This window comes from Salvelinus alpinus, chromosome 24 (assembly GCF_045679555.1).
Source record: "Salvelinus alpinus chromosome 24, SLU_Salpinus.1, whole genome shotgun sequence".
Classification (NCBI taxonomy): Eukaryota; Metazoa; Chordata; class Actinopteri; order Salmoniformes; family Salmonidae; genus Salvelinus; species Salvelinus alpinus.
In genome coordinates this window covers 41,694,361-41,720,815 of record NC_092109.1, presented here as the reverse complement: position 1 = coordinate 41,720,815, position 26,455 = coordinate 41,694,361, and the positions used below count along the sequence as shown (strand labels likewise).

General features: G+C 39.1%; 1 protein-coding gene across 1 annotated transcript in view; it reads right to left on the bottom strand.

Moving 5' to 3' along the window:
• LOC139551908 (FRAS1-related extracellular matrix protein 2-like) overlaps positions 1–26,455 on the bottom strand; it is a 275,653-nt gene that overhangs the window by 103,269 nt on the left and 145,929 nt on the right. The window contains exon 10 of the mRNA XM_071363246.1: positions 25,341–25,571. Coding sequence (XP_071219347.1) covers positions 25,341–25,571 — 231 coding nt within the window. The remainder of the gene's footprint in view (positions 1–25,340; positions 25,572–26,455) is intronic.

The following is a 26,455-nucleotide window of genomic DNA, read 5'->3' as shown; positions in this document are numbered from 1 at the left end:
TAAACAATACAAATTAACAGTAAACATTACACATACAGAAGTTTCAAAACAATAAAGACATTACACATGTTATATTATATATATACAGTGTTGTAACAATGTACAAATGGTTAAAGCACACAAGTTAAAATAAATAAGCATAAATATGGGTTGTATTTACAATGGTGTTTGTTCTTCACTGGTTGCCCTTTTCTTGTGGCAACAGGTCACAAATCTTGCTGCTGTGATGGCACACTGTGGAATTTCTCCCAGTAGATATGGGAGTTTATCAAAATTGGATTTGTTTTCAAATTCTTTGTGGATCTGTGTAATCTGTGGGAAATATGTCTCTCTAATATGGTCATACATTGGGCAGGAGGTTAGGAAGTGCAGCTCAGTTTCCACCTCATTTTGTGGGCAGTGAGCACATAGCCTGTCTTCTCTTGAGAGCCATGTCTGCCTACGGCGGCCTTTCTCAATAGCAAGGCTATGCTCACTGAGTCTGTACATAGTCAAAGCTTTCCTTAAGTTTGGGTCAGTCACAGTGGTCAGGTATTCTGCCACTGTGTACTCTCTGTTTAGGGCCAAATAGCATTCTAGTTTGCTCTGTTTTTTTGTTAATTCTTTCCAATGTGTCAAGTAATTATCTTTTTGTTTTCTCATGATTTGGTTGGGTCTAATTGTGTTGTTGTCCTGGGGCTCTGTGGGGTGTGTTTGTGTTTGTGAACAGAGCCCTAGGACCAGCTTGCTTAGGGGACTCTTCTCCAGGTTCATCTCTCTGTAGGTGATGGCTTTGTTATGGAAGGTTTGGGAATCGCTTCCTTTTAGGTGGTTGTAGAATTTAACGGCTCTTTTCTGGATTTTGATAATTAGTGGGTATCGGCCTAATTCTGCTCTGCATGCATTATTTGGTGTTCTACGTTGTACACGGAGGATATTTTTGCAGAATTCTGCATGCAGAGTCTCAATTTGGTGTTTGTCCCATTTTGTGAAATCTTGGTTGGTGAGCGGACCCCAGACCTCACAACCATAAAGGGCAATGGGCTCTATGACTGATTCAAGTATTTTTAGCCAGATCCTAATTGGTATGTTGAAATTTATGTTCCTTTTGATGGCATAGAATGCCCTTCTTGCCTTGTCTCTCTCTCTCTCTCTCCCTCTCCACCATCTAATGAATACCTGAAAATCTCTAGTTTGTCTGTTTTCCCTTCTTTTCCTCTCTTTATTTCAGTCTCTCCCTTCCTCGGAGAAACATCAACCTAAACCCACCGGAGTTATCTTCCAACGGCTGTGTTAGAAAAACAACCGCTCGTCGTCCCTTTAATTATTAATGTGTGTGAGACTCAGAGATTTAGGGCAGGAGACTTCACACAGATTAAACTTCACACGTATTAAACCACTAACTGGGGTTCGTTCAGTGAGTCATCTAGATATTTTGGAGGTTTTGAGGCTGCGGCCCGACTGAATCCTTCTGAGTGTTTTGCATGACAAAACTTAAGAGTGAAACATGTACCAAGACCCAAACCACATTTGTAGCCATGACCCGAGACAAGCATAACGTACGTGGGCATTGTGTATGTCCTCACACAAACTGTAAAGAAAGTAGCACTTAGAACAGATAAGAGACCATCCTCGGTAGATATTAGCGGTGCGTTGAAAAGTCTTCTCAACATTATAGGGAGCAGTGTTAAACTGACTATACTGATCTGACATAGGGCTGTCTTTACAATAAACTAGACGGATCTGAGTCTTATACAATGATAACACAGAGAGAGACTAGCTACTGTCTTATACACTGATAACACAGAGAGAGACAAGCTACTGTCTTATACACTGATAACATAGAGAGAGACTAGCTACTGTCTTATACACTGATAACATAGAGAGAGACTAGCTACTGTCTAATACACTGATAACATAGAGAGAGACTAGCTACTGTCTAATACACTGATAACACAGAGAGAGACTAGCTACTGTCTTATACACTGATAACATAGAGACTAGCTACTGTCTAATACACTGATAACATAGAGAGAGACTAGCTACTGTCTATTACACTGATAACATAGAGAGAGACTAGCTACTGTCTAATACACTGATGACATAGAGAGAGGCTAGCTACTGTCTAATACACTGATAACATAGAGACTAGCTACTGTCTAATACACTGATAACATAGAGACTAGCTACTGTCTTATACACTGATAACATAGAGAGAGACTAGCTACTGTCTTATACACTGATAACATAGAGACTAGCTACTGTCTTATACACTGATAACATAGAGAGAGACTAGCTACTGTCTTATACACTGATAACATAGAGAGAGACTAGCTACTGTCTATTACACTGATAACATAGAGAGAGACTAGCTACTGTATTATACACTGATAACATAGAGACTAGCTACTGTCTTATACACTGATAACATAGAGACTAGCTACTGTCTAATATACTGATAACATAGAAAGAGACTAGCTACTGTCTAATACACTGATAACATAGAGAGAGACTAGCTACTGTATTATACACTGATAACATAGAGACTAGCTACTGTCTTATACACTGATAACATAGAGAGAGACTAGCTACTGTCTAATACACTGATAACACAGAGAGAGACTAGCTACTGTCTTATACACTGATAACATAGAGAGAGGCTAGCTACTGTCTAATACACTGATAACATAGAGAGAGACTAGCTACTGTCTAATACACTGATAACACAGAGAGAGACTAGCTACTGTCTTATACACTGATAACATAGAGAGAGGCTAGCTACTGTCTAATACACTGATAACATAGAGACTAGCTACTGTCTAATACACTGATAACACAGAGAGAGACTAGCTACTGTCTTATACACTGATAACATAGAGAGAGGCTAGCTACTGTCTAATATACTGATAACATAGAGAGAGACTAGCTACTGTCTTATACACTGATAACATAGAGAGCGACTAGCTACTGTCTAATACACTGATAACATAGAGAGAGACTAGCTACTGTCTAATACACTGATAACATAGAGACTAGCTACGGTATTATACACTGATAACATAGAGACTAGCTACTGTCTTATACACTGATAACATAGAGAGAGACTAGCTACTGTCTATTACACTGATAACATAGAGAGAGACTAGCTACTGTATTATACACTGATAACATAGAGACTAGCTACTGTCTTATACACTGATAACATAGAGACTAGCTACTGTCTAATATACTGATAACATAGAGAGAGACTAGCTACTGTCTAATACACTGATAACATAGAGAGAGACTAGCTACTGTCTAATACACTGATAACATAGAGAGAGACTAGCTACTGTCTAATACACTGATAACATAGAGAGAGGCTAGCTACTGTCTAATACACTGATAACATAGAGAGAGACTAGCTACTGTCTAATACACTGATAACATAGAGAGAGACTAGCTACTGTCTAATACACTGATAACATAGAGAGAGACTAGCTACTGTCTAATACACTGATAACACAGAGAGAGACTAGCTACTGTCTTATACACTGATAACATAGAGACTAGCTACTGTCTAATACACTGATAACATAGAGAGAGACTAGCTACTGTCTTATACACTGATAACATAGAGAGAGACTAGCTACTGTCTAATACACTGATAACACAGAGAGAGACTAGCTACTGTCTTATACACTGATAACATAGAGACTAGCTACTGTCTAATACACTGATAACATAGAGAGAGACTAGCTACTGTCTTATACACTGATAACATAGAGACTAGCTACTGTCTAATACACTGATAACATAGAGAGAGGCTAGCTACTGTCTAATACACTGATAACATAGAGACTAGCTACTGTCTTATACACTGATAACATAGAGAGAGACTAGCTACTGTCTAATACACTGATAACATAGAGAGAGACTAGCTACTGTCTAATACACTGATAACATAGAGACTAGCTACTGTATTATACACTGATAACATAGAGACTAGCTACTGTCTAATACACTGATAACATAGAGAGAGACTAGCTACTGTCTAATACACTGATAACATAGATACTAGCTACTGTCTAATACACTGATAACATAGAGAGAGGCTAGCTACTGTCTAATACACTGATAACATAGAGACTAGCTACTGTCTAATACACTGATAACATAGAGAGAGACTAGCTACTGTCTATTACACTGATAACATAGAGAGAGACTAGCTACTGTATTATACACTGATAACATAGAGACTAGCTACTGTCTTATACACTGATAACATAGAGACTAGCTACTGTCTAATACACTGATAACATAGAGAGAGACTAGCTACTGTCTAATATACTGATAACATAGAGAGAGACTAGCTACTGTCTTATACACTGATAACATAGAGACTAGCTACTGTCTAATACACTGATAACACAGAGAGAGACTAGCTACTGTCTTATACACTGATAACATAGAGACTAGCTACTGTCTAATACACTGATAACACAGAGAGAGACTAGCTACTGTCTTATACACTGATAACATAGAGACTAGCTACTGTCTAATACACTGATAACATAGAGACTAGCTACTGTCTAATACACTGATAACATAGAGAGAGACTAGCTACTGTCTAATACACTGATAACATAGAGAGAGACTAGCTACTGTCTAATACACTGATAACACAGAGAGAGACTAGCTACTGTCTTATACACTGATAACATAGAGAGAGGCTAGCTACTGTCTTATACACTGATAACGTAGAGAGAGACTAGCTACTGTCTTATACACTGATAACATAGAGAGAGACTAGCTACTGTCTAATATACTGATAACATAGAGAGAGACTAGCTACTGTCTAATACACTGATACCATAGAGACTAGCTACTGTCTAATACACTGATAACATAGAGACTAGCTACTGTCTAATACACTGATAACATAGAGACTAGCTACTGTCTAATACACTGATAACATAGAGAGAGGCTAGCTACTGTCTTATACACTGATAACATAGAGAGAGGCTAGCTACTGTCTAATACACTGATAACATAGAGAGAGGCTAGCTACTGTCTAATACACTGATAACATAGAGACTAGCTACTGTCTAATACACTGATAACATAGAGAGAGACTAGCTACTGTCTATTACACTGATAACATAGAGAGAGACTAGCTACTGTCTAATACACTGATAACATAGAGACTAGCTACTGTCTTCTACACTGATAACATAGAGAGAGACTAGCTACTGTCGAATACCCTGATAACATAGAGAGAGACTAGCTACTGTCTTATACACTGATAACATAGAGAGAGGCTAGCTACTGTCGAATACCCTGATAACATAGAGAGAGACTAGCTACTGTCTAATACACTGATAACATAGAGAGAGACTAGCTACTGTCTTATACACTGATAACATAGAGACTAGCTACTGTCTAATATACTGATAACATAGAGACCAGCTACTGTCTAATATACTGATAACATAGAGAGAGACTAGCTACTGTCTTATACACTGATAACATAGAGAGAGAATAGCTACTGTCTAATACACTGATAACATAGAGACTAGCTACTGTCTTATACACTAATAACATAGAGACTAGCTACTGTCTAATACACTGATAACATAGAGAGAGACTAGCTACTGTCTAATACACTGATAACATAGAGAGAGGCTAGCTACTGTCTAATACACTGATAACATAGAGACTAGCTACTGTCTAATACACTGATAACATAGAGAGAGACTAGCTACTGTCTAATACACTGATAACATAGAGACTAGCCCGTCTTATACACTGATAACATAGAGAGAGACTAGCTACTGTCTAATACACTGATAACATAGAGACTAGCTACTGTCTTATACACTGATAACATAGAGAGAGACTAGCTACTGTCTAATACACTGATAACATAGAGACTAGCTACTGTCTAATACACTGATAACATAGAGACTAGCTACTGTCTAATACACTGATAACATAGAGACTAGCTACTGTCTTATACACTGATAACATAGAGAGAGACTAGCTACTGTCGAATACACTGATAACATAGAGAGAGGCTAGCTACTGTCTAAAACACAGATACCATAGAGAGAGACTAGCTACTGTCTAATACACTGATAACATAGAGACTAGCTACTGTCTAATACACTGATAACATAGAGACTAGCTACTGTCTAATACACTGATAACATAGAGACTAGCTACTGTCTTATACACTGATAACATAGAGAGAGACTAGCTACTGTCGAATACACTGATAACATAGAGAGAGGCTAGCTACTGTCTAAAACACAGATACCATAGAGAGAGACTAGCTACTGTCTAATACACTGATAACATAGAGACTAGCTACTGTCTAATACACTGATAACATAGAGAGAGACTAGCTACTGTCTTATACACTGATAACATAGAGAGAGGCTAACTACTGTCTAATACACTGATAACATAGAGACTAGCTACTGTCTAATACACTGATAACATAGAGAGAGACTAGCTACTGTCTTATACACTGATAACATAGAGAGAGACTAGCTACTGTCTTATACACTGATAACATAGAGACTAGCTACTGTCTTATACACTGATAACATAGAGAGAGACTAGCTACTGTCTAATACACTGATAACATAGAGACTAGCTACTGTCTAATACACTGATAACATAGAGACTAGCTACTGTCTTATACACTGATAACATAGAGAGAGACTAGCTACTGTCTAATACACTGATAACATAGAGAGAGACTAGCTACTGTCTAATACACTGATAACATAGAGAGAGACTAGCTACTGTCTAATACACTGATAACATAGAGAGAGGCTAGCTACTGTCTAAAACACAGATACCATAGAGAGAGACTAGCTACTGTCTAATACACTGATAACATAGAGACTAGCTACTGTCTAATACACTGATAACATAGAGACTAGCTACTGTCTAATATACTGATAACATAGAGACTAGCTACTGTCTTATACACTGATAACATAGAGAGAGACTAGCTACTGTCTTATACACTGATAACATAGAGAGAGGCTAGCTACTGTCTAATACACTGATAACATAGAGACTAGCTACTGTCTAATACACTGATAACATAGAGAGAGACTAGCTACTGTCTTATACACTGATAACATAGAGAGAGACTAGCTACTGTCTTATACACTGATAACATAGAGACTAGCTACTGTCTTATACACTGATAACATAGAGAGAGACTAGCTACTGTCTAATACACTGATAACATAGAGACTAGCTACTGTCTTATACACTGATAACATAGAGACTAGCTACTGTCTAATACACTGATAACATAGAGAGAGACTAGCTACTGTCTAATACACTGATAACATAGAGAGAGACTAGCTACTGTCTTATACACTGATAACATAGAGACTAGCTACTGTCTTATACACTGATAACATAGAGAGAGACTAGCTACTGTCTAATACACTGATAACATAGAGAGAGACTAGCTACTGTCTTATACACTGATAACATAGAGAGAGACTAGCTACTGTCTTATACACTGATAACATAGAGAGAGACTAGCTACTGTCTTATACACTGATAACATAGAGACTAGCTACTGTCTTATACACTGATAACATAGAGAGAGACTAGCTACTGTCTAATACACTGATAACATAGAGAGAGACTAGCTACTGTCTAATACACTGATAACATAGAGAGAGACTAGCTACTGTCTTATACACTGATAACATAGAGACTAGCTACTGTCTAATACACTGATAACATAGAGACTAGCTACTGTCTTATACACTGATAACATAGAGAGAGACTAGCTACTGTCTTATACACTGATAACATAGAGAGAGACTAGCTACTGTCTAATACACTGATAACATAGAGAGAGACTAGCTACTGTCTAATACACTGATAACATAGAGACTAGCTACTGTCTTATACACTGATAACATAGAGAGAGACTAGCTACTGTCTAATACACTGATAACATAGAGAGAGACTAGCTACTGTCTTATACACTGATAACATAGAGAGAGACTAGCTACTGTCTAATACACTGATAACATAGAGAGAGACTAGCTACTGTCTAATACACTGATAACATAGAGAGAGACTAGCTACTGTCTAATACACTGATAACATAGAGAGAGACTAGCTACTGTCTAATACACGTATAACATAGAGACTAGCTACTGTCTTATACACTGATAACTTAGAGAGAGACTAGCTACTGTCTAATACACTGATAACATAGAGAGAGACTAGCTACTGTCTAATACACGTATAACATAGAGACTAGCTACTGTCTTATACACTGATAACATAGAGACTAGCTACTGTCTTATACACTGATAACATAGAGAGAGGCTAGCTACTGTCTAAAACACAGATAACATAGAGAGAGACTAGCTACTGTCTAATACACTGATAACATAGAGACTAGCTACTGTCTAATACACTGATAACATAGAGAGAGACTAGCTACTGTCTTATACACTGATAACATAGAGAGAGACTAGCTACTGTCTTATACACTGATAACATAGAGAGAGACTAGCTACTGTCTAATACACTGATAACATAGAGAGAGACTAGCTACTGTCTACGATGCTGATAACATAGAGAGAGACTAGCTACTGTCTAATACACTGATAACATAGAGACTAGCTCCTGTCTTATACACTGATAACATAGAGGCTAGCTACTGTCTAATACACTGATAACATAGAGACTAGCTACTGTCTAATACACTTATAACATAGAGAGAGACTAGCTACTGTCTTATACACTGATAACATAGAGAGAGGCTAGCTACTGTCTTATACACTGATAACATAGAGAGAGACAAGCTACTGTCTAATACACTGATAACATAGAGAGAGACTAGCTACTGTCTTATACACTGATAACATAGAGACTAGCTACTGTCTTATACACTGATAACATAGAGAGAGACTAGCTACTGTCTAATACACTGATAACATAGAGAGAGACTAGCTACTGTCTTATACACTGATAACATAGAGAGAGACTAGCTACTGTCTTATACACTGATAACATAGAGAGAGACTAGCTACTGTCTTATACACTGATAACATAGAGACTAGCTACTGTCTTATACACTGATAACATAGAGAGAGACTAGCTACTGTCTAATACACTGATAACATAGAAAGAGACTAGCTACTGTCTAATACACTGATAACATAGAGAGAGACTAGCTACTGTCTTATACACTGATAACATAGAGACTAGCTACTGTCTAATACACTGATAACATAGAGACTAGCTACTGTCTTATACACTGATAACATAGAGAGAGACTAGCTACTGTCTTATACACTGATAACATAGAGAGAGACTAGCTACTGTCTTATACACTGATAACATAGAGACTAGCTACTGTCTTATACACTGATAACATAGAGAGAGACTAGCTACTGTCTAATACACTGATAACATAGAGACTAGCTACTGTCTTATACACTGATAACATAGAGACTAGCTACTGTCTAATACACTGATAACATAGAGAGAGACTAGCTACTGTCTAATACACTGATAACATAGAGAGAGACTAGCTACTGTCTTATACACTGATAACATAGAGACTAGCTACTGTCTTATACACTGATAACATAGAGAGAGACTAGCTACTGTCTAATACACTGATAACATAGAGAGAGACTAGCTACTGTCTTATACACTGATAACATAGAGAGAGACTAGCTACTGTCTTATACACTGATAACATAGAGAGAGACTAGCTACTGTCTTATACACTGATAACATAGAGACTAGCTACTGTCTTATACACTGATAACATAGAGAGAGACTAGCTACTGTCTAATACACTGATAACATAGAGAGAGACTAGCTACTGTCTAATACACTGATAACATAGAGAGAGACTAGCTACTGTCTTATACACTGATAACATAGAGACTAGCTACTGTCTAATACACTGATAACATAGAGACTAGCTACTGTCTTATACACTGATAACATAGAGAGAGACTAGCTACTGTCTTATACACTGATAACATAGAGAGAGACTAGCTACTGTCTAATACACTGATAACATAGAGAGAGACTAGCTACTGTCTAATACACTGATAACATAGAGACTAGCTACTGTCTTATACACTGATAACATAGAGAGAGACTAGCTACTGTCTAATACACTGATAACATAGAGAGAGACTAGCTACTGTCTTATACACTGATAACATAGAGAGAGACTAGCTACTGTCTAATACACTGATAACATAGAGAGAGACTAGCTACTGTCTAATACACTGATAACATAGAGACTAGCTACTGTCTTATACACTGATAACATAGAGAGAGACTAGCTACTGTCTAATACACTGATAACATAGAGAGAGACTAGCTACTGTCTTATACACTGATAACATAGAGAGAGACTAGCTACTGTCTAATACACTGATAACATAGAGAGAGACTAGCTACTGTCTAATACACTGATAACATAGAGAGAGACTAGCTACTGTCTAATACACTGATAACATAGAGAGAGACTAGCTACTGTCTAATACACGTATAACATAGAGACTAGCTACTGTCTTATACACTGATAACTTAGAGAGAGACTAGCTACTGTCTAATACACTGATAACATAGAGAGAGACTAGCTACTGTCTAATACACGTATAACATAGAGACTAGCTACTGTCTTATACACTGATAACATAGAGACTAGCTACTGTCTTATACACTGATAACATAGAGAGAGGCTAGCTACTGTCTAAAACACAGATAACATAGAGAGAGACTAGCTACTGTCTAATACACTGATAACATAGAGACTAGCTACTGTCTAATACACTGATAACATAGAGAGAGACTAGCTACTGTCTTATACACTGATAACATAGAGAGAGACTAGCTACTGTCTTATACACTGATAACATAGAGAGAGACTAGCTACTGTCTAATACACTGATAACATAGAGAGAGACTAGCTACTGTCTACGATGCTGATAACATAGAGAGAGACTAGCTACTGTCTAATACACTGATAACATAGAGACTAGCTCCTGTCTTATACACTGATAACATAGAGGCTAGCTACTGTCTAATACACTGATAACATAGAGACTAGCTACTGTCTAATACACTTATAACATAGAGAGAGACTAGCTACTGTCTTATACACTGATAACATAGAGAGAGGCTAGCTACTGTCTTATACACTGATAACATAGAGAGAGACAAGCTACTGTCTAATACACTGATAACATAGAGAGAGACTAGCTACTGTCTTATACACTGATAACATAGAGACTAGCTACTGTCTTATACACTGATAACATAGAGAGAGACTAGCTACTGTCTAATACACTGATAACATAGAGAGAGACTAGCTACTGTCTTATACACTGATAACATAGAGAGAGACTAGCTACTGTCTTATACACTGATAACATAGAGAGAGACTAGCTACTGTCTTATACACTGATAACATAGAGAGAGACTAGCTACTGTCTAATACACTGATAACATAGAGACTAGCTACTGTCTAATACACTGATAACATAGAGACTAGCTACTGTCTTATACACTGATAACATAGAGAGAGACTAGCTACTGTCTAATACACTGATAACATAGAGAGAGACTAGCTACTGTCTAATACACTGATAACATAGAGAGAGACTAGCTACTGTCTAATACACTGATAACATAGAGAGAGGCTAGCTACTGTCTAAAACACAGATACCATAGAGAGAGACTAGCTACTGTCTAATACACTGATAACATAGAGACTAGCTACTGTCTAATACACTGATAACATAGAGACTAGCTACTGTCTAATATACTGATAACATAGAGACTAGCTACTGTCTTATACACTGATAACATAGAGAGAGACTAGCTACTGTCTTATACACTGATAACATAGAGAGAGGCTAGCTACTGTCTAATACACTGATAACATAGAGACTAGCTACTGTCTAATACACTGATAACATAGAGAGAGACTAGCTACTGTCTTATACACTGATAACATAGAGAGAGACTAGCTACTGTCTTATACACTGATAACATAGAGACTAGCTACTGTCTTATACACTGATAACATAGAGAGAGACTAGCTACTGTCTAATACACTGATAACATAGAGACTAGCTACTGTCTTATACACTGATAACATAGAGACTAGCTACTGTCTAATACACTGATAACATAGAGAGAGACTAGCTACTGTCTAATACACTGATAACATAGAGAGAGACTAGCTACTGTCTTATACACTGATAACATAGAGACTAGCTACTGTCTTATACACTGATAACATAGAGAGAGACTAGCTACTGTCTAATACACTGATAACATAGAGAGAGACTAGCTACTGTCTTATACACTGATAACATAGAGAGAGACTAGCTACTGTCTTATACACTGATAACATAGAGAGAGACTAGCTACTGTCTTATACACTGATAACATAGAGACTAGCTACTGTCTTATACACTGATAACATAGAGAGAGACTAGCTACTGTCTAATACACTGATAACATAGAGAGAGACTAGCTACTGTCTAATACACTGATAACATAGAGAGAGACTAGCTACTGTCTTATACACTGATAACATAGAGACTAGCTACTGTCTAATACACTGATAACATAGAGACTAGCTACTGTCTTATACACTGATAACATAGAGAGAGACTAGCTACTGTCTTATACACTGATAACATAGAGAGAGACTAGCTACTGTCTAATACACTGATAACATAGAGAGAGACTAGCTACTGTCTAATACACTGATAACATAGAGACTAGCTACTGTCTTATACACTGATAACATAGAGAGAGACTAGCTACTGTCTAATACACTGATAACATAGAGAGAGACTAGCTACTGTCTTATACACTGATAACATAGAGAGAGACTAGCTACTGTCTAATACACTGATAACATAGAGAGAGACTAGCTACTGTCTAATACACTGATAACATAGAGAGAGACTAGCTACTGTCTAATACACTGATAACATAGAGAGAGACTAGCTACTGTCTAATACACGTATAACATAGAGACTAGCTACTGTCTTATACACTGATAACTTAGAGAGAGACTAGCTACTGTCTAATACACTGATAACATAGAGAGAGACTAGCTACTGTCTAATACACGTATAACATAGAGACTAGCTACTGTCTTATACACTGATAACATAGAGACTAGCTACTGTCTTATACACTGATAACATAGAGAGAGGCTAGCTACTGTCTAAAACACAGATAACATAGAGAGAGACTAGCTACTGTCTAATACACTGATAACATAGAGACTAGCTACTGTCTAATACACTGATAACATAGAGAGAGACTAGCTACTGTCTTATACACTGATAACATAGAGAGAGACTAGCTACTGTCTTATACACTGATAACATAGAGAGAGACTAGCTACTGTCTAATACACTGATAACATAGAGAGAGACTAGCTACTGTCTACGATGCTGATAACATAGAGAGAGACTAGCTACTGTCTAATACACTGATAACATAGAGACTAGCTCCTGTCTTATACACTGATAACATAGAGGCTAGCTACTGTCTAATACACTGATAACATAGAGACTAGCTACTGTCTAATACACTTATAACATAGAGAGAGACTAGCTACTGTCTTATACACTGATAACATAGAGAGAGGCTAGCTACTGTCTTATACACTGATAACATAGAGAGAGACAAGCTACTGTCTAATACACTGATAACATAGAGAGAGACTAGCTACTGTCTTATACACTGATAACATAGAGACTAGCTACTGTCTTATACACTGATAACATAGAGAGAGACTAGCTACTGTCTAATACACTGATAACATAGAGAGAGACTAGCTACTGTCTTATACACTGATAACATAGAGAGAGACTAGCTACTGTCTTATACACTGATAACATAGAGAGAGACTAGCTACTGTCTTATACACTGATAACATAGAGACTAGCTACTGTCTTATACACTGATAACATAGAGAGAGACTAGCTACTGTCTAATACACTGATAACATAGAAAGAGACTAGCTACTGTCTAATACACTGATAACATAGAGAGAGACTAGCTACTGTCTTATACACTGATAACATAGAGACTAGCTACTGTCTAATACACTGATAACATAGAGACTAGCTACTGTCTTATACACTGATAACATAGAGAGAGACTAGCTACTGTCTTATACACTGATAACATAGAGAGAGACTAGCTACTGTCTTATACACTGATAACATAGAGACTAGCTACTGTCTTATACACTGATAACATAGAGAGAGACTAGCTACTGTCTAATACACTGATAACATAGAGACTAGCTACTGTCTTATACACTGATAACATAGAGACTAGCTACTGTCTAATACACTGATAACATAGAGAGAGACTAGCTACTGTCTAATACACTGATAACATAGAGAGAGACTAGCTACTGTCTTATACACTGATAACATAGAGACTAGCTACTGTCTTATACACTGATAACATAGAGAGAGACTAGCTACTGTCTAATACACTGATAACATAGAGAGAGACTAGCTACTGTCTTATACACTGATAACATAGAGAGAGACTAGCTACTGTCTTATACACTGATAACATAGAGAGAGACTAGCTACTGTCTTATACACTGATAACATAGAGACTAGCTACTGTCTTATACACTGATAACATAGAGAGAGACTAGCTACTGTCTAATACACTGATAACATAGAGAGAGACTAGCTACTGTCTAATACACTGATAACATAGAGAGAGACTAGCTACTGTCTTATACACTGATAACATAGAGACTAGCTACTGTCTAATACACTGATAACATAGAGACTAGCTACTGTCTTATACACTGATAACATAGAGAGAGACTAGCTACTGTCTTATACACTGATAACATAGAGAGAGACTAGCTACTGTCTAATACACTGATAACATAGAGAGAGACTAGCTACTGTCTAATACACTGATAACATAGAGACTAGCTACTGTCTTATACACTGATAACATAGAGAGAGACTAGCTACTGTCTAATACACTGATAACATAGAGAGAGACTAGCTACTGTCTTATACACTGATAACATAGAGAGAGACTAGCTACTGTCTAATACACTGATAACATAGAGAGAGACTAGCTACTGTCTAATACACTGATAACATAGAGAGAGACTAGCTACTGTCTAATACACTGATAACATAGAGAGAGACTAGCTACTGTCTAATACACGTATAACATAGAGACTAGCTACTGTCTTATACACTGATAACATAGAGAGAGACTAGCTACTGTCTAATACACTGATAACATAGAGAGAGACTAGCTACTGTCTAATACACGTATAACATAGAGACTAGCTACTGTCTTATACACTGATAACATAGAGACTAGCTACTGTCTTATACACTGATAACATAGAGAGAGGCTAGCTACTGTCTAAAACACAGATAACATAGAGAGAGACTAGCTACTGTCTAATACACTGATAACATAGAGACTAGCTACTGTCTAATACACTGATAACATAGAGAGAGACTAGCTACTGTCTTATACACTGATAACATAGAGAGAGACTAGCTACTGTCTTATACACTGATAACATAGAGAGAGACTAGCTACTGTCTAATACACTGATAACATAGAGAGAGACTAGCTACTGTCTACGATGCTGATAACATAGAGAGAGACTAGCTACTGTCTAATACACTGATAACATAGAGACTAGCTCCTGTCTTATACACTGATAACATAGAGGCTAGCTACTGTCTAATACACTGATAACATAGAGACTAGCTACTGTCTAATACACTTATAACATAGAGAGAGACTAGCTACTGTCTTATACACTGATAACATAGAGAGAGGCTAGCTACTGTCTTATACACTGATAACATAGAGAGAGACAAGCTACTGTCTAATACACTGATAACATAGAGAGAGACTAGCTACTGTCTTATACACTGATAACATAGAGACTAGCTACTGTCTTATACACTGATAACATAGAGAGAGACTAGCTACTGTCTAATACACTGATAACATAGAGAGAGACTAGCTCCTGTCTTATACACTGATAACATAGAGGCTAGCTACTGTCTAATACACTGATAACATAGAGACTAGCTACTGTCTAATACACTTATAACATAGAGAGAGACTAGCTACTGTCTTATACACTGATAACATAGAGAGAGGCTAGCTACTGTCTTATACACTGATAACATAGAGAGAGACAAGCTACTGTCTAATACACTGATAACATAGAGAGAGACTAGCTACTGTCTTATACACTGATAACATAGAGACTAGCTACTGTCTTATACACTGATAACATAGAGAGAGACTAGCTACTGTCTAATACACTGATAACATAGAGAGAGACTAGCTACTGTCTTATACACTGATAACATAGAGAGAGACTAGCTACTGTCTTATACACTGATAACATAGAGAGAGACTAGCTACTGTCTTATACACTGATAACATAGAGACTAGCTACTGTCTTATACACTGATAACATAGAGAGAGACTAGCTACTGTCTAATACACTGATAACATAGAAAGAGACTAGCTACTGTCTAATACACTGATAACATAGAGAGAGACTAGCTACTGTCTTATACACTGATAACATAGAGACTAGCTACTGTCTTATACACTGATAACATAGAGACTAGCTACTGTCTTATACACTGATAACATAGAGAGAGACTAGCTACTGTCTAATACACTGATAACATAGAAAGAGACTAGCTACTGTCTAATACACTGATAACATAGAGAGAGACTAGCTACTGTCTTATACACTGATAACATAGAGACTAGCTACTGTCTAATACACTGATAACATAGAGACTAGCTACTGTCTTATACACTGATAACATAGAGAGAGACTAGCTACTGTCTTATACACTGATAACATAGAGAGAGACTAGCTACTGTCTAATACACTGATAACATAGAGAGAGACTAGCTACTGTCTAATACACTGATAACATAGAGACTAGCTACTGTCTTATACACTGATAACATAGAGAGAGACTAGCTACTGTCTAATACACTGATAACATAGAGAGAGACTAGCTACTGTCTTATACACTGATAACATAGAGAGAGACTAGCTACTGTCTAATACACTGATAACATAGAAAGAGACTAGCTACTGTCTAATACACTGATAACATAGAGAGAGACTAGCTACTGTCTAATACACTGATAACATAGAGAGAGACTAGCTACTGTCTAATACACGTATAACATAGAGACTAGCTACTGTCTAATACACGTATAACATAGAGACTAGCTACTGTCTAATACACTGATAACATAGAGAGAGACTAGCTACTGTCTAATACACGTATAACATAGAGACTAGCTACTGTCTTATACACTGATAACATAGAGACTAGCTACTGTCTTATACACTGATAACATAGAGAGAGGCTAGCTACTGTCTAAAACACAGATAACATAGAGAGAGACTAGCTACTGTCTAATACACTGATAACATAGAGACTAGCTACTGTCTAATACACTGATAACATAGAGAGAGACTAGCTACTGTCTTATACACTGATAACATAGAGAGAGACTAGCTACTGTCTTATACACTGATAACATAGAGAGAGACTAGCTACTGTCTAATACACTGATAACATAGAGAGAGACTAGCTACTGTCTACGATGCTGATAACATAGAGAGAGACTAGCTACTGTCTAATACACTGATAACATAGAGACTAGCTCCTGTCTTATACACTGATAACATAGAGGCTAGCTACTGTCTAATACACTGATAACATAGAGACTAGCTACTGTCTAATACACTTATAACATAGAGAGAGACTAGCTACTGTCTTATACACTGATAACATAGAGAGAGGCTAGCTACTGTCTTATACACTGATAACATAGAGAGAGACTAGCTACTGTCTAATACACTGATAACATAGAGAGAGACTAGCTACTGTCTTATACACTGATAACATAGAGACTAGCTACTGTCTTATACACTGATAACATAGAGAGAGACTAGCTACTGTCTAATACACTGATAACATAGAGAGAGACTAGCTACTGTCTAATACACTGATAACATAGAGAGAGACTAGCTACTGTCTTATACACTGATAACAGGGGTTGTTCATGTCATTAGCAAAAGAAGCTCAACTTAGAACTAAAGGCTGAGCTTGAAAACAAAGCCATAACACAAAGAGTGTCTCTCTCTCTCTCTCTCTCTCTGTGTGTGTGTGTGTGTGTGTGTGTGTGTGTGTGTGTGTGTGTGTGTGTGTGTGTGTGTGTGTGTGTGTGTGTGTGTGTGTGTGTGTGTGTGTGTGTGTGTGTGTGTGTGTGTGTGTGTGTGTGTGTGTGTGTTGTTTGCGAGTGTGCGTTTGTTTGTGTGTGATTCCTCGCAATTAAGAGAAACATCACCAGCCAGACAGTGACTGGCCTCTGGAGAGAGCATCTGAAGGCTAACCCACAGACATCCTCATGCAGCTCTCATGATAATAGAAACCAGTTCTGTTTTCTGGTATTTATAGTGTACATGGATTCTGAATTCTGCTCGATATTCAGTCTGTTTATTCTGTTTACTGTGGCAGCACCATTTCATATAATTTCTGGGTATATGTCAGTGTACTTGGGGAATAAAGGTGGATGTGATTCTGATAAAATGACTACAGTGTCTTCGGTCACGGTTTAGAAAAATAAGACAAACTACCCTGATCTAATCTTTAGGGAAGGTAGCAGGGCTAACACACAAACTACCCTGATCTAATCTTTAGGGAAGGTAGCAGGGCTAACACACAAACTACCCTGATCTAATCTTTAGGGAAGGTAGCAGGGCTAACACACAAACTAGCCTGATCTAACTTCTAGGGAAGGTAGCAGGGCTAACACACAAACTACCCTGATCTAATCTTTAGGGAAGGTAGCAGGGCTAACACACAAACTAGCCTGATCTAATCTTTAGGGAAGGTAGCAGGGCTAACACACAAACTAGCCTGATCTAATCTTTAGGGAAGGTAGCAGGGCTAACACACAAACTAGCCTGATCTAATCTTTAGGGAAGGTAGCAGGGCTAACACACAAACTAGCCTGATCTAACTTCTAGGGAAGGTAGCAGGGCTAACACACAAACTAGCCTGATCTAATCTTTAGGGAAGGTAGCAGGGCTAACACACAAGCTAGCCTGATCTAATCTTTAGGGAAGGTAGCAGGGCTAACACACAAACTAGCCTGATCTAATCTTTAGGGAAGGTAGCAGGGCTAACACACAAACTAGCCTGATCTAACTTCTAGGGAAGGTAGCAGGGCTAACACACAAACTACCCTGATCTAATCTTTAGGGAAGGTAGCAGGGCTAACACACAAACTAGCCTGATCTAATCTTTAGGGAAGGTAGCAGGGCTAACACACAAACTAGCCTGATCTAATCTTTAGGGAAGGTAGCAGGGCTAACACACAAACTAGCCTGATCTAATCTTTAGGGAAGGTAGCAGGGCTAACACACAAACTAGCCTGATCTAATCTTTAGGGAAGGTAGCAGGGCTAACACACAAACTAGCCTGATCTAATCTTTAGGGAAGGTAGCAGGGCTAACACACAAACTAGCCTGATCTAATCTTCAGGGAAGGTAGCAGGGCTAACACACAAACTAGCCTGATCTAACTTCTAGGGAAGGTAGTTGAAGGCTAACACACAAACTAACCTGATCTAACTTCTAGGGAAGGTAGTTGAAGGCTAACACACAAACTAGCCTGATCTAACCTCTAGGGAAGGTAGTTGAAGGCTAACACACAAACTAGCCTGATCTAACTTCTAGGGAAGGTAGCAGGGCTAACACACAAACTAGCCTGATCTAACCCCTAGGGAAGGTAGCTGGGCTACCAAATTAACTAGCCTGATCTACCCCTAGGGAAGGTAGCTGGGCTACCAAAATAACTAGCCTGATCTAACCTCTAGGGAAGGTAGCTGGGCTAACACACAAACTAGCCTGATCTAACTTTTAGGGAAGGTGGTTGAAGGCTAACACACAAACTAGCCTGATCTAACCTCTAGGGAAGGTAGTTGAAGGCTAACACACAAACTAGCCTGATCTAACTTCTAGGGAACGAAGCTGAACTAACAAATTAACTAGCCTGATCTAACCTCTAGGGAAGGTAGATGAAGGCTAACACACAAACTAGCCTGATCTAACCCCTAGGGAAGGTAGCTGGGCTACCAAAATAACTAGCCTGATCTAACCTCTAGGGAAGGTAGCTGGGCTACCAAAATAACTAGCCTGATCTAACCCCTAGGGAAGGTAGCTGGGCTACCAAATTAACTAGCCTGATCTAACCTCTAGGGAAGGTAGCTGGGCTACCAAATTAACTAGCCTGATCTAACCTCTAGGGAAGGTAGCTGGGCTACCAAATTAACTAGCCTGATCTAACCCCTAGGGAAGGTAGCTGGGCTACCAAATTAACTAGCCTGATCTAACCCCTAGGGAAGGTAGCTGGGCTACCAAATTAACTAGCCTGATCTAACCTCTAGGGAAGGTAGCTGGGCTACCAAATTAACTAGCCTGATCTAACCTCTAGGGAAGGTAGCTGGGCTACCAAATTAACTAGCCTGATCTAACCCCTAGGGAAGGTAGCTGGGCTACCAAATTAACTAGCCTGATCTAACCCCTAGGGAAGGTAGCTGGGCTACCAAATTAACTAGCCTGATCTAACCTCTAGGGAAGGTAGCTGGGCTACCAAATTAACTAGCCTGATCTAACCCCTAGGGAAGGTAGCTGGGCTACCAAATTAACTAGCCTGATCTAACCTCTAGGGAAGGTAGCTGGGCTACCAAATTAACTAGCCTGATCTAACCCCTAGGGAAGGTAGCTGGGCTACCAAATTAACTAGCCTGATCTAACCCCTAGGGAAGGTAGCTGGGCTACCAAATTAACTAGCCTGATCTAACCTCTAGGGAAGGTAGCTGGGCTAATACACAAAGACAGATGCTGTCCCCATCATTAGCTTAAGTTATACAAAGCTAATACAGCAAGCCCATATCTCATACCTTTAGAGGGAGTCAGGATGAAGATAGCTCCTAGCAATTAAGGAGAAATATCCCCAGACTCTCGAGAGGGAAGTTAATAGAAGACAGACAGACAAAGATAGTCGTTAGTGTAACTGAATTTAGGTTTAGGTGAGAGTTATGGTGATGACCATCTACTGTTTAGAGAGTAGGTGGACGCAAAGATCCCGTCTATCAGAGTCTTATATGATTTTAGAGGAGATGAGGCTATACAGGGCATTTCTTTCAGATGGATTGTGTTACGATCTTGAAGAGTCTTGATGTCTTGAACAGGAACTTGACTCAGTAACCAGCTGGTTATTTACGTAAGATAGATGACAGGTAAGTTTGGTTTGTAATCAATGACGCATACTGGTGGTTGCTGTTGCGAGAGTTGTTGGCGTGCTCAAATTCATCAACTCTGTCTGGGTGAAGGACCCGGTTTGAAAGGAGGCACCCTCAATGGCTGCCCGTATAAATACCTGGCCATAGAGTTATATCGAGGACGCAACTTCCACAAGTGCCCTCCGTCATCACGTGACCATAGAGTTGGGTAGAGGACACACCTGCCACAAATGCTCTCTCCCCAACTCCACTCCACCGATCAGGGAATTTCGTACAGTCGTTAGTCTAACTTATGCAAGGTTAATCCACATGCCATACACTTTAGAAGGATTAGGCGTTCCGCTATCTAGTGTTCTAAGCTAGCGTCCTTGGAAATAAGGGAAGCACCCTTACCCTCTGAAGGGATGTGGCTAAAAGCTAACCGACAGCAAGATGGAGGCAGTCCTCATCATTAGTGAAAGTTGTCCTAGGCTTATAGAGTGTTTTCTCAACTTTAGAGGGAGCAAGGCAATACACAAAGACCCCTCACAATTAGAGAAACCCTCAGAGAGGGTAGCTAGCACACAGAAACATAGAGAGAACCTTCATCTTCAGAGTACTGCTAGGTTAATATAGAATGCCCTGAGGTTTAGACAGACTAGAGAGACAAGCTAACCTGTTAAGTGTCCTCACAATTAGTGTGGGAAATCAGGAAAACATCACTATATCAACCTAGCCTCCAGAGAGATTAGCTACAGGCTAACAGGCAGAGACCCAAACAACAGAGAGGTTGTAGTCATCATTAGAGAAGCTAGTGCAGGGCTAACAACAGTCACAGCCAGGGGTTCTCCGGGCCATTAGTTTAAGCAGAAACAGCAGCAAATCTCCTTCTCTTTCTCTCTTTCTCTCCCTCTCTTTTCTCTCTCTGTCAAACTTTTTCTGCCTCTCTCTTGCTCTCTGTCTCTGTATCTGTCTCTCTCTCTGTCTCTGTCTCTCTCTCTCTCTCTCTCTCCCCCCCCTCTCTCTCTCTGTCATATTACAACAAAACAAGCCCTTCCCTCCATATAGCCATAATTAACCCACAGGGGAAGACAAGAAAAAGAGAAATGAGGAGAGAGAGAGAGAGAGAGATCGCGAGAATGTGAGACAATAAAGAGGGAATGGGAGGAAAAGAGATAGAGGTTGAACAGAGAGAGGGAGAGGGCGGAGGATAGAGAGAGAGGTTGAATAGAGAGAGGGAGAGGGCGGAGGATAGAGAGAGAGGTTGAATAGAGAGAGGGAGAGGGAGATGATGGATAGAGAGAGAGGTTGAATAGAGAGAGCGAGAGGACGGAGGATAGAGAGAGAGGTTGAATATAGAGAGGGAGAGAGAGAGGGATATGATGGAAAGAGAGAGAGGTTGAATAGAGAGAGGGAGAGGGCGGAGGATAGAGAGAGAGGTTGAATAGAGAGAGGGAGAGGGATATGATGGAAAGAGAGAGAGGTTGAATAGAGAGAGGGAGAGGGCGGAGGATAGAGAGAGAGGTTGAATAGAGAGAGGGAGAGGGCGGAGGATAGAGAGAGAGGTTGAATAGAGAGAGGGAGAGGGAGATGATGGATAGAGAGAGAGGTTGAATAGAGAGAGCGAGAGGACGGAGGATAGAGAGAGAGGTTGAATATAGAGAGGGAGAGAGAGAGGGATATGATGGAAAGAGAGAGAGGTTGAATATAGAGAGGGAGAGGGCGGAGGATAGAGAGAGAGGTTGAATAGAGAGAGGGAGAGGGAGATGATGGATAGAGAGAGAGGTTGAATATAGAGTGGGAGAGGACGGAGGATAGAGAGAGAGGTTGAAAAAAGAGAGGGAGAGGGCGGAGGATAGAGAGAGAGGTTGAATAAAGAGAGGGAGAGGGCGGATGATAGAGAGAGATGTTGAATAGAGAGGGAGAGAGAGAGGGATATGATGGATAGAGAGAGAGGTTGAATAGAGAGAGGGAGAGGGCGGAGGATAGAGAGAGAGGTTGAATAGATAGAGGGAGAGGGCGGAAGATAGAGAGAGAGGTTGAATAGAGAGAGGGAGAGGACGGAGGATAGAGAGAGAGGTTGAATAGATAGAGGGAGAGGGAGATGATGGATAGAGAGAGCTAGAGAGAGATAATGAATCAGAGGAGGACTGTGCATCATTCTAAAGGGAATATCTGTGGTTAATTGCTGCACGTGTATAATTATCTAAATATGGAGAGTCAAGGAATTGACAACAAAAATACACAACACAGTAACCTAAAAACACCAACATTTCTCTCTAGCTGTGAGAGTAAATTAGCTCATTAGTTTGAACCTGTGTGGTAGTCTAGGTAGGCTCCTGCACCGTAGCAGGATAACAGAGTTGACTGGTTAGGTTACTGTACTATAGCAGGATAACAGAGTTGACTGGTTAGGTTACTGTACTATAGCAGGGTAACAGAGTTGACTGGTTAGGTTACTGTACCATAGCAGGATAACAGAGTTGACTGGTTAGGTTACTGTACCATAGCAGGATAACAGAGTTGACTGGTTAGGTTACTGTACCATAGAAGGATAACAGGGTTGACTGGGTAGGTTACTGTACCATAGCAGGATAACAGAGTTGACTGGTTAGGTTACTGTACTATAGCAGGATAACAGGGTTGACTGGTTAGGTTACTGTACCATAGCAGGATAACAGAGTTGACTGCTTAGGTTACTGTACCATAGCAGGATAACAGAATTGACTGGTTAGGTTACTGTACCATAGCAGGATAACAGAGTTGACTGGTTAGGTTACTGTACCATAGCAGGATAACAGAGTTGACTGGTTAAGTTACTGTACCATAGCAGGATAACAGAGTTGACTCGGTATTCTGCTGTACTATAGCAGGATAACAGGGTTGACTGGGTATGCTGCTGTACTATAGAGGGATAACAGGGTTGACTCGGTATGCTGCCGTACCATAGCAGGATAACAGAGTTGACTCGGTATGCTGCCGTACTATAGCAGGATAACAGGGTTGACTGGGTATGCTGCCGTACTATAGCAGGATAACCGGGTTGACTCGGTAGGTTACTGTACAGTAATGTTACCTACAGGCTACAACACCTTCATTACCTTAAATGAACTAGAGTCTGAACAGGAAAGTGAGAGGTGACGATAATGACAGACTGTTATTTTAACTTGTTGATGTTTTCCTTAAATGCAATAATGCTTTGGTAGTTTGATACAGAGAGATATATATTATACATACAGTACTATGCTATACATCTTATAATATATTATACTATACAATATTATATTATACTATATTATACTATACTAAATTATGCGACACTATATTATACTATACTATACTATATTATACAATACTATATTATATTATACGATAGTATATTATACTACACTATATTATATAATACTATACTATAGTATACTATACTATATTATACTATACTATATTATACTATACTATATTAGACTATACTATATTATACTATACCATATTATAGTATACTATATTATACCATACTATATTACACAATACAATATTATACTATACTATGTTATACTATACTATCTTATACTATATTATACTATACTGTATTATACTATACTATACTGTATTATATTATACTATATTATGCTATACTATATTATACGATACTGTATTATACTATACTATATTATACTATACTATATTATACTATATTATATTCCAAATACTACACATAGCATCAGTACCAGTGTACCAGTGGTGGCTGGTGGGCGGAGATATTGGAGGACAGGCTCATTGCCTGGAATTGAATAAGTGGAACGGTAGTAGTAGTAGGAGCAGGGAACTCTAGAGCTTCCATGATTGGTCAAAGAGTTTCAGAGTAGGAGTGCTGATCTGGGATCAGGTCCCCGCTCTCATTATAATTAATCCATTAAGATATAAACAAATAGGTTAAACTGATCTTAGATCAGCAGATATGTACTAACCGTCGGAAGGGTCCAGTATTTCCACCGTGGCGGTGGTAGGGAATTCCAGTGCTCCCATAACGGGCTCAGACAGAAGGATCCGGAAGGTTTCAGACTGTTCAAAGATCCCATCGGCAAGGATCACAACACGCCACGTGGCCCGCGTCTGGCCAGGGTTAAACTGTACCTGCTTCTGGGAGTGACCCTTAAAGTCTTGGTCATTCTCCGCATTGCCGTTCTGGGTACCAATACCTGGAGGGGAGGGGAGGGAGAGAGGGGAGGGAGAGAGGGGAGATAAAAGGTGGCGAGGATGAGATAAGGAAATAAAAAAAGGAAGACAGAAATATGAAGGGTTATATGGAAACAAAAGGGAGATAGAGAGAGTAAGAGATGAGGAAAGAAAGGGAGAGAGAGAGAGTAAGAGATGAGGAAAGAAAGGGAGAGAGAGAGAGTAAGAGATGAGGAAAGAAAGGGAGAGAGAGAGTAAGATATGAGGAAAGAAAGGGAGAGAGAGAGAGTAAGAGATGAGGAAAGAAAGGGAGAGAGAGAGTAAGAGATGAGGAAAGAAAGGGAGAGAGAGTAAGAGATGAGGATAGAAAGGGAGAGAGAGAGTAAGAGATGAGGAAAGAAAGGGAGAGAGAGAGAGTAAGAGATGAAGAAAGAAATGGAGAGAGAGAGAGTAAGAGATGAGGAAAGAAAGGGAGAGAGAGAGTAAGAGATGAGGATAGAAAGGGAGAGAGAGAGAGTAAGAGATGAGGAAAGAAAGGGAGAGAGAGTAAGAGATGAGGATAGAAAGAGAGAGAGAGTAAGAGATGAGGAAAGAAAGGGAGAGAGAGAGAGTAAGAGATGAGGATAGAAAGGGAGAGAGAGAGAGTAAGAGATGAGGAAAGAAAGGGAGAGAGAGAGAGTAAGAGATGAGGAAAGAAAGGGAGAGAGAAAGAGTAAGAGATGAGGAAAGAAAGGGAGAGAGGGAGAGTAAGAGATGAGGATAGAAAGGGAGAGAGTAAGAGATGAGGAAAGAAAGGGAGAGAGAGAGAGTAAGAGATGAGGAAAGAAAGGGAGAGAGAAAGAGTAAGAGATGAGGAAAGAAAAGGAGAGAGAGAGAGTAAGAGGTGAGGAAAGAAAGGGAGAGAGAG